Source organism: Arachis duranensis, chromosome 3, assembly GCF_000817695.3.
Source record: "Arachis duranensis cultivar V14167 chromosome 3, aradu.V14167.gnm2.J7QH, whole genome shotgun sequence".
NCBI classification, from domain to species: Eukaryota; Viridiplantae; Streptophyta; class Magnoliopsida; order Fabales; family Fabaceae; genus Arachis; species Arachis duranensis.
Window position 1 is genome coordinate 131,473,316 of NC_029774.3, and position 9,747 is coordinate 131,483,062.

Consider the following 9,747-nt stretch of genomic DNA (forward strand, 5'->3'; position numbering starts at 1 on the left):
AATATATATAAATTTTTTTTATTCTTAAAATTTTTTGAATGTCACTGACTACAACATAATGACATCTCAATTTGAATAAAATTTAATTCAATTATGAAAAGCAAAATCATCTTGTATATAACATTTTAAAATAAAATGTATGTTTGCAAATATTTGAATAAAGAAATTGTATTATATAATAATATATTTTAAAAGAAATAACATCATGTGCAACTTTTAAACCGCAACATTTTAAAAGCATCCGATTTACTCACCGAATTTTTGTTTATATCCCCACTTTTTGGAGCTATCAAAATACTAAAATTTTTGAAGACGCAGAAATTTTAATATTAGTCTCTAAACCAACAAATATGATGCTGAATCTTAGTCTCCCAATTTTAGTACTTCAAAACAAACACTACCTTAGAACTTTTCCTTACACAATGACATCAAATAGAGGTGAAGCAGATAGACCCTGGAAGAGTTTCACTTTCAAAGGCAGCTGGAATGCAAATGTTTCATTCTTCATCTGCTACCACGTTCACCAGATCTCCTAGTTATGCAAATGCCTTGATTGTCGATGGATTTTTTTCTAGCTGTTACATTATCCATATGTCAAATTTTATATCCGTATTGTATTTATATTATTGTTTGTGGTGTTAACGTCTTGATTGTGTATGGCGTCTGTTTCATTAAAAATTTTGTATTCCCTGTTTTGGTCTTTAGATTATTCAGAATGATTGAATAATAAGTTTATAACTATCGAATTTTTTTCCCTTCCGTATTTCAAAGTTAGTTTAATTAGCTAAACAAAATCTTCTCTTTCCCATGTTTTCTTTATCTATTTTGTTTAGTATCCACCTCACGACCACTAAAAATGAGTGCATATAACAAAATTGTAACAACAATAAAGCAATTTTGTGAAATTACCTTATAGTCTGACAATTAAAAAGAACATAAATCAAATATTGAAAATTGTATTTATCAACACGAGACAAGAGTTCTTCCGGTCTTCCCATCTAGGGAGAAAGTTTAGCTTCCATAAGTCGTAGTGACATAGATTGAAGCCCATGATTGTATCCATTTATTTTATTCTTGGAGGCTGTTCAGAGTTATTGATTTTAGAAGAATCTTAATATGCACTATTTTTTATATATTCTTTTGTACACTTTTCATTTTTAATATTAAAAATAATAAATAAGAAAAGAAAAAAGAAAAAATCTTTTGTAACATAAAAAAACACACACAAAATGTTACAACTGTTATTTCTCATTATTTTATTTAGAGTCAAATGCTGGAAATTAAGAATGTAGGTCAAAAAATCCTAAACTAATTGACACCAGGGAACACATTATGACATTATCTACCAAGAGAACTAGCACAACACAAAAAACGATTATCCAGACCAACAAACGTAAATGCCTGCTAGACATTTCGGAGAAGGAAAAAAACGAAAGATATGTCATACAGGCCCCGCTAGGATGTTTGGTTTCTTATTGAAAACCTCAAAATCATGATTAAGACAAGTGTTATAAAGAGAATAGCTTTTCGGTTTTGCCAACTCCATAGTTTTGCAGTAGAAACCAAACATGCTCACATAATCTTTGGAGTTTGATTAGACCTCAAAAATCTTTGGAGAGGAAGCTCAATCCCTTGAAAGTATATGGTTCATAACTTTAATCATCTTTGTATCATAAAATTAACACTCCCTAGTAACCGGCACCCATAATTGAACAGCATTGCAAAATAATTCATAATTTTAGAATTCATCTAATTCCAATCTTACAAAATCCACTTAAACAAAGCACCAGAAGATCCAACAACCATCTACATTTCAGCAATTATAAAAGAATTTAGTACATTTCAGCAATTATAAAAGAATTTAGTAATATATGAGGAGCAACAACAATCCCAAACACCATTCTATGCAGGCTGTAGCATATTAAAGCTATAATTGATACAGGAAACTATATCAATTTTCAACATATTTCTTGCAATGTTTTCAATTTATGAATAGAGTAGAGCAAAGCTTGAAAGTACAAGTTACTATATAGTCATTTCAGTCTAGCCTACAAAATGCATGGCAAGTGATGATCTTGAATTATGAAAAAAGATTCATTGACATCCGAAAATGTAAATTACTTCCTTCCTCTGTTAAGCCTCTGCAGATGATAGTTGATACTCCCCCAAGACTTTCTGTTCTTTTTACTCTGAAACAAACCAAAATGAATTAATTGAACAGATAATTATTTTTTCCCTCTTGCAATATACTTAAATGGAAAATATGTAAATTAATTACCTGAGATTCCATACAAGTGTTCAAAAGTTCCTTCTGGCGAGCACAAACTTCAGCGTTGTCATGGCTAGTAGCCATACAGTTGAGGAACATTATCATTTCCTTCATGCAAGGTTTATGAAGTGTACCAAATCTCTTAGGGTTTATAAAAAGTCCACCAGCTTTTCGCCCCATTTATCCTCCTTCAACTGCTTTTCTTTCATTCACAGATTAAAAAAAATATTAGAAACACTAACAAAAGTTTGATGATGCTGCTGCTGTCTAGTGCTACATTATCAAGATAAAGTAATCAATCCAGCTAAAGAGACAGAGAAACCAAAGAACAAGAAATCTATAAATAAATGGAATATGCATTTACTGGAAATCAGAGAAAAACCAGTCTAACCTTGGTTTTACACTTTGCAGCTTTTCGCCACCGATTGAAAACGAAGATTGCAATCGGCGATGAGATAATCGAAGATGGGAATTGGGAGCGATGGCAGATGATTCCAGAAGAGGTCGGAACTGGGAACTGAGATCGTGAAAGAGGGACAATAATTAAAAAACCCTACTGTTTTTTTTTGAAACAGGCCAAGGCCTTACTGTATTTTTTTGTTATGAGGCATTTTCGGCCCAAATGTAAAGACCAAAAAATATTTGGAGGGAAAGCATGATATAGCAATTAGCTGCGAGGGCTGATAGAGGGAGCAGCGACAAGAGGGCGATGCCGGTGGCAAAGCGAGAAACGAGTGATGGCAGAGTCATCGCTCACGTCGACATGGATTGCTTCTACGTTCAAGGTTCTTTCCCTTCCCCTACTTCCCATTTCTCTATATTCTTATATATTTATTTAGGGTTTCGAACTAACTGAACAATTTATTTCTCAATTTTGAAATTCAGTGGAGCAGAGGAAGCAGCCAAATTTACGGGGATTACCCACTGCAGTCATACAATACAACTCATTCAAAGGTGGCGCTTTGATTGCTGTTAGCTACGAGGCTCGCAACTTTGGTGTCAAACGGTATTCTCTAATTCTTACTATTATGTGCTTGGTTATGCTGCCAAATGTGGCATTATTCTGTGTGATTAGGTGCTATTATCAGTTTTTGAGAAAGCTCATTTCATTCACTGTTTTTTTTAGTTCAATGCGTGGTGATGAAGCAAAGGACGTGTGCCCGCAAATTCACCTGGTCCAAGTCCCTGTGGCGCGTGGTAAAGCCGATCTCAATAGCTACAGGAACGCAGGATCTGAGGTATATGGGAATTAATTTGGAGGGCGATTATTGTTGAAAGAGTTGTTTGGCGATATTGAATTGTGCTGGATCGATTTTGAAAATTTCAGGTTGTTTCTATTCTTTCAAAGAAGGGTCGTTGTGAGAGGGCTTCGATTGATGAGGTATATCTTGATCTCACTGATGCTGCTGAAACAATGTTATTGGAAATGCCTCCAGAAGCTAGAGAGGATATTGAAGAGGAAGTTCTCAAGTCACATGTTTTGGGACTTGAAATTAAGGTCAGAGGGCAGAGGCTATGCTATGCTAAAAAGATATTGTATTTTCTATCATCACTAGTGTGTGTGTGTGTATGTGTGCGCATAACACAAATATCTCTTAAGTTTCCATTAAAACTTGGTAGCATTCTAGCCATGAGAGTAACTGAAATTGGAATTTCATTCAGGAGGGAATTGATGCCAAAGAAGAAGTCAGGAAATGGATTCGTAGGGGTGATGCTACTTATCAAGACAAACTTTTAGCTTGTGGGGCCTTTATTGTTGCCAACCTTAGGATGCAAGTGTTGAAAGATACAGAATTCACCTGTTCTGCTGGTATTGCTCATAATAAGGTAAGAATAGTTCCTTGGTATGGCTATATATCTGTTATATGCTACTTTTATAATGATCTTCTCAGTTTCAGACGACTTTCAGTGACATTTAAAAGCTCATAAACATATCTCTGATGCTTTTGGCAGATGCTAGCGAAACTAGCCAGTGGAATGAACAAACCTGCACAACAAACTGTTGTGCCGCAGTCATCGGTTGGAGGGTTGCTCGAGTCATTGCCAATAAAGAAAATGTAAGTTTATTCATTACTAACTAGAAGTTTTTATCATTTATTTCACTCTGATTTTTAAATTTTTCCTACTTGAAGTTACATTCTTGTTGTGTTTGCGAAGATAATGTACAGCTGTATAGATCTCCTTTAAATGTTTTGAAATTTTATAAAGCATGCTGTTGAAGTGAATCTGGCTTTCAGGAAACAGCTGGGGGGAAAGCTGGGCAGTTCCTTACAAAGTGATCTCGGTTGCAAAACTGTTGGTGATTTGCTTCAGTTTTCAGAGGAGAAGCTACATCATTTGCTGATTTATTTTTATGATTTCATCCTTTAACAGCAATTTTTGTGCCACTGTTTTGCATTAGATTGAGCGACTGTTAATTCAATCCAAATGCCTTTCTTGTGAATAGTAATAGTTGATATACTATCCTGATTCTAGCTTTTACAGCATTGCAGTAACTGGTTGTGGAATATTGCAAGAGGAATAAATGGCGAAGAAGTTGAGGGGCGACTACTTCCCAAGAGCCATGGTTCTGGCAAAACATTTCCTGGGCCTCAAGCTTTGAAGACACTTGCCTCTGTAAGAATTCCCTCTGAGCAGATGAAAACTGCATTTTTATTTGGTGGATACTACCAACTATATTCTTCTTTGATTGGATATTTTTCTTGCTTCCATAGTATCTTCTTTGTTGAGTCTGTTCTGGATAGAACTCGCTCAAACGTGATATATCATTTCTTCCATATTTGGTTATTTCTAATTGCACCTCTTCAGGTTCAGCACTGGCTTAATGAATTGTGCGAAGAGCTAAGTGAACGTCTTCAGTCTGACTTGAACCTAAACAAACGGATTGCGCACACACTAACACTGCATGCTAGAGCATATAAGGTTTGTCATGTGTTTGATTTGGGCATTGTTCTCCTTTACAACTACAAGTATGATTTATTTATTTATTTATTTTAATCTTTGATAATTTACTTCTGTCTTCGTCATCTTCTGTATTCATCAGTAGTTTTATATCAATCTATTTGTCTTATTTTAATGTTTCTTTCAGAAAGGAGAATCAGATTCACTTAGAAAGTTCCCTTCTAAATCTTGTCCTTTAAGATATGGAACTACAAAGATTCAAGAAGATGCCCTCACTCTGTTTCAAGCTGCATTACGTGAATTTTTGGGCTTTTGCATCTCTAAGACTCATGGGAATGAAAATAACAACTGGGGAGTTACATCACTGTCTGTTTCTGCTAGTAAGATTGTCCCCATACCATCTGTAAGTTTGAACTGCTTCAGTTACAAATTTTCTCTCAACCTTAGAACAGTGAGCACATCATAAGGTTTTGAAATGCTTATTATAGCATTGATATATGTTATCAACAAGTTATATGTTCAATGTTTGGTGCATACTTGCCAGCTTACCTTTTAAAACTTTTTCTTTTTGCTGATCGTAACTCCTTAGCAACTGATAGCTGTTTCTGTCACAGTGGTATTGAAATTTTTATCAAAACTGTTTGTTTCCAGGGGACACATTCCATCGTAAAATATTTTGGTGGGCAAGTTCCATCTAGCTCATCATTTAATCAACCACTAGGCAATGCATTTGATGAAGCTGTACCATCATCTCCATCAGGTTTTCCATCATCCCAGTTGTATTAATTATGAATTATTTGTTCTCCTACATTCCACTCTAATTTGATGGGTGTTTTATGCTTAGCAGGTAGTGAAAATTGTTCAGGATTAATTTCCTATGAATTACAGCAAAATTATCCTGGTGGAGATACGGAAATTAAGAATTCAGAGGCTTGTTTGCATGAACAGGTTTGTCAAACAAGCATACATCATAATCTTGTTTAGTTCTCATTTTAGTCAGTTTCCTTAATGGAGTAACCTAGTAATGCTATGTTTATGCATTAAGTTGGCACCATCCTGTCCAAAAAAAAAAAAATGATGGTATTGTGTAACACCACCTATAATGGATTTCATAGACAAACATGGTAGAAAGGATCTTACTGTTTGTTCTATTAAGCATGATATGCATTTATAATGTGTGGAAGATAGATTACTGACCTGCCAACAGCTCTTAAAGTGAGAGCTTAGACCTCAAATTTTGTTAGAGAAGCTTGTTGAGTTTGTGAAATAGGTATTCTTTGCAAGTGTTACAGTAGGTACTTGGTAGTATTCTACCTTTATGTGCATTAGTGATCATGTTCATGTCCATGGCTTTTGTTCTCTACTTCAAATGCTTTTGAGCGGAAAAGCAGGCCCTGTAATCAATCTTCCTTCATGCAGGATCCATTGTGTAATTTATCCAGGAAAGTAGATAGCTTGCCCAAAGAATCCTCCCTTGAGTCACCTGCAGGTACTGTAGCATACTGGTTTCAGCATGTTATTTTCCTATTTTCTCTATTATTTTTCTTCAGAGATAATAATTGGGGTAAGTTTTTTATTCAGGAAGTGAAGACAGAACAACAAAGAGTGAACCATATAGAGAGTTACCTGCAAAAGATCCTAGGCCTCTTTCTAGTACACCCAGTTTGAAAGCAGTTGAGAAGAAAAAAACTGCGGGAAATAACCTTAAGGTATGCTTTGCCACACCATCTTAATTGTTGTTTATCTGGTTTGCGAATGAGGAAATTCAATTGTGAGCAACCTTCAAATCACAGCACCAAAAAGAATAAACAAATAAAAACTAAACCTCCAAATCAGTCATAATCCTGCAAAGCTGGGATCTAGGATGAGTAATGTTCTGCACTCCAATAATGACCTTATCTGGCTATCCTTGTTCATAATTTTACCTTTGAAGCCGCAGAGATGAAAAGAATAGAAGTTAATAACACATTCAACTTGTAGATTGTAATTTAAATTAGAGAATTAAAATCTAATAACTTTTGTAGATATGCATTTCAGTAGTGAACGTTGAGCTTTTTTATAATACAAGTGAATAGTTATTTACTTATCTTTTCATGGTAGGGGAATTGTTCAATTATGGATTTCTTCAATAATTACCAAAATTCCCAGTCTTCGTTGGAGCATAAGAATGTGACAAATGCCCATGATGTTAAAACAGCATCATCATTTGGTAATTTGTAATCCATTTCCATTTTTTTCCAGTCCTGTTGCAATTTCTTGTTCCTAATCACAAACATTACACAGGACTTCCGTCTACCATGGATAGCTATTCAACATGCAATCAAATTGAGCAGCCGGCTGAGAGATGCCGTGAAGAGATCGATAGTAACGTTGGGGAATGTAGTGTGCCTAATATGTCACAACGGCGACAAGCTTGGGACTATAACATTGATGAGATTGACCACTCTGTCATTGAAGAATTACCACCAGAAATCCAGCAAGAGTTTCAAGCCTGGCTTCGACCTCACAAGCGGCCTAATGTACCTAACAGTAAAAGAGGTTCCAGTATTACTCACTATTTCTTACCAGACAAAAGTAGATGAAATGATTTGGTCTGCTGTGCATAGTGTAAATATTTTAGAAATATGCAGTTGCTTTGTGATTGACGGCGATTTCATGGATTCAACATGAGGCAGAAAGTTGTATTATATGATGCTTCTTGTAAATGCATATTCGACATTATGCTATCTTCTAAAGAATGTATTATCTAAATAATGAAAAAAATGTAAAATATCAAATGTCGGTTTCTAGCACCTTACTTTTGGTTTTAACATTGAATTCCGTGGAAAACAGGCGTAGCGTTACTTCATTTTCTGAAAATATTATCTTGAAGAATTGAGAATGGCTTCTTGTGTCTTGTGTGGTGGGTTCTGCAGATAATTAATGATAACACTGTTATGCCATAAACGTGGACGTGGATGAGTTAGGCTTTAACCTTTAAGATTGCACGAGTCAACGTTCTTGATTTCAAGTGACGAAACTCAACAGCACCTTTGACCTCGAGAGGTTCCTTCAATCACAAGTCTTTTCTTGAACCTTGAAGCAATTTTTGAATCCGATGCTTCAAAATGATCGCATTGTAGAATCAGATGTTTGATGGCAAGGAATTGGATGTTAGACAGAAACAAACGGCATTGTTGAGCTTCTTGCATTACACTGAACCTTGGTTCAGCAACTCACTGTTGATTTTCGTTTCTCCATCCCCTTACCCATAATTTTAAAGACACGAAAAGCTATTGCCGTCATTAATCTGGTTCTGTTCAGTGTCACTCACTATCTTAAGTTCTTAACACTTCACAGAATGAAGCCCTTTAATCCGAAGTGTTGCAGTGTGTATTTAATTATTTATAGGTTTCACGAGGCGGCTTAGACCGTTAATTTTACGCTTTCGTAACTTTTACGCCGTCGTAGGTTATACGCAGAAATTAGTAAATTTTCAAAGCCGCTGTCGTTAATTTTTCGGAAAATGAATATATCGCCGCCAATGGGGCGTTTATAAGTAGTAGTTGTTGGTAACTACTTACTACACAGTGCTTGCACTCAAACTGTTCGAAGAAATGCCTCATAAAGAGCTGTTTTATTCAACCTCACAAAGGCACAGTCAATTCAATTCCTTGCCTTTGACCCAATTTGTCCTTGACATGCCATCAATGCCGCTATCTCGCTCTCTCCAATTTTTCTCACCCTCTCCATTCTGCATTCTCTCTCTTCCATGCTGCCAACTATAAGCTCCACCACCCCGCCGACGAGGTAGTCCTCTTTTAAGTCTTTTTTTTTTTGTTTTCTTTTTCGGTCTCTCTCTCTCTCTCTCTCTCTCTGTTCTTTTGTTTATTTATTTGTTTTATCAGAATAGAGGGCCACACGCCCAGATAGAGACGAAGAGGAAAGGGTTTCTAGTCACTTTGATCAACTGAAGTTGGTTTGGAATTGAACTTACACTTCTTGTGAGCTCTGAAAGCTTTGGGCTATGAATACCATGGGGAATGCAAGCAAATCACCATTTCAAGGTTTTCTTGAGGTTCTTCCACCTGTTGAATTTGCCTGCGTCTATGGATCATCTCTTCATCCCAACAACCACGATAAGGTCTCTTCTTTCTTGACACTTCATCACTCATATTGGCCTATTGCTTCTCTTCTCAACTATGGCTATCTGTGTTTTTTTCTTTTTCTTTTCTTTCTTTAATAAAAGAAAATAAATAAATAAGTTCCCACCAGTTGCTCTTTTTTTGTTTTTTTTTTGGTTTTTTTAGACGACCATGACAGATTTTATTCTTGGCGTGTCTGATCCCAAGCAGTGGCATTCTGAGGTATTGACTTATTCACCAAGCAATGCACTTGTATAGTTGTGTTACTGTGAGTTGCATGCAATCTGATTGCCTCACTGCGAAATCTTTTTTCTTTTCTTCTTCTGATTTTTCTTACTCATTGTTGAATCTTTTTTCTTTTAATTCTGATGCAATGGCTGCAACCTAGAATCTGAGATTGAACAAGAATCATTATGCATCATGGATGGTGCACCTTGGTGGAGGGAAGCTGGT

The 9,747-nt window shown here is 35.7% G+C and overlaps 3 protein-coding genes across 7 annotated transcripts in view; 2 read left to right on the top strand and 1 right to left on the bottom strand.

Annotated features, from left to right (window-relative positions):
• Positions 1-1,840: 1,840 nt before the first annotated feature.
• Positions 1,841-2,788, bottom strand: LOC107482091 (uncharacterized). Its single transcript, XM_016102482.3, has 3 exons — positions 2,661-2,788; positions 2,279-2,471; positions 1,841-2,189 (listed from the first exon to the last, which is right to left on the bottom strand). Exons 2-3 carry the CDS (start codon positions 2,447-2,449, stop codon positions 2,118-2,120), a joined length of 243 nt encoding a protein of 80 aa, XP_015957968.1. The 5' UTR covers positions 2,450-2,471; positions 2,661-2,788; the 3' UTR covers positions 1,841-2,117.
• A 138-nt stretch (positions 2,789-2,926) lies between these two features.
• LOC107482090 (DNA polymerase eta) lies at positions 2,927-7,899 on the top strand. Its single transcript, XM_016102481.3, has 16 exons — positions 2,927-3,054; positions 3,155-3,275; positions 3,396-3,507; positions 3,597-3,767; positions 3,932-4,096; positions 4,223-4,326; positions 4,507-4,604; positions 4,752-4,885; positions 5,078-5,191; positions 5,358-5,573; positions 5,822-5,930; positions 6,018-6,118; positions 6,590-6,659; positions 6,752-6,879; positions 7,271-7,379; positions 7,454-7,899. Exons 1-16 carry the CDS (start codon positions 2,979-2,981, stop codon positions 7,750-7,752), a joined length of 2,127 nt encoding a protein of 708 aa, XP_015957967.1. The 5' UTR covers positions 2,927-2,978; the 3' UTR covers positions 7,753-7,899.
• Positions 7,900-8,092: 193 nt separating this feature from the next.
• LOC107482089 (uncharacterized) overlaps positions 8,093-9,747 on the top strand; it is a 4,641-nt gene continuing 2,986 nt past the window's right edge. For 4 of the 5 annotated variants that reach the window (XM_052258889.1, XM_052258890.1, XM_021139448.2 and 1 more), the window contains exons 1-4: positions 8,093-8,959; positions 9,058-9,293; positions 9,460-9,516; positions 9,683-9,745. In XM_052258889.1, the coding sequence (XP_052114849.1) occupies positions 9,177-9,293; positions 9,460-9,516; positions 9,683-9,745 (237 nt within the window). In that variant the 5' untranslated portion in view covers positions 8,093-8,959; positions 9,058-9,176. The remainder of the gene's footprint in view (positions 8,960-9,057; positions 9,294-9,459; positions 9,517-9,682; positions 9,746-9,747) is intronic. The other variant, XM_016102480.3, reaches the window with a different exon arrangement.

What these genes read in the sequence shown, in the direction of transcription:
- LOC107482090 (XM_016102481.3), top strand. Translation starts at nt 2,979, where the DNA reads ATGCCGGTGGCAAAGCGAGAAACGAGTGATGGCAGAGTCATCGCTCAC. An exon ending in CTGGTATTGCTCATAATAAG is followed by an intron (nt 4,097 to 4,222) that starts GTAAGAATAGTT and finishes TGCTTTTGGCAG; the next exon opens with ATGCTAGCGAAACTAGCCAG. An exon ending in TCATTGCCAATAAAGAAAAT is followed by an intron (nt 4,327 to 4,506) that starts GTAAGTTTATTC and finishes TCTGGCTTTCAG; the next exon opens with GAAACAGCTGGGGGGAAAGC.
- LOC107482091 (XM_016102482.3), bottom strand. Translation starts at nt 2,449, where the DNA reads ATGGGGCGAAAAGCTGGTGGACTTTTTATAAACCCTAAGAGATTTGGT. An exon ending in ACACTTGTATGGAATCTCAG is followed by an intron (nt 2,190 to 2,278) that starts GTAATTAATTTA and finishes GGTTTGTTTCAG; the next exon opens with AGTAAAAAGAACAGAAAGTC.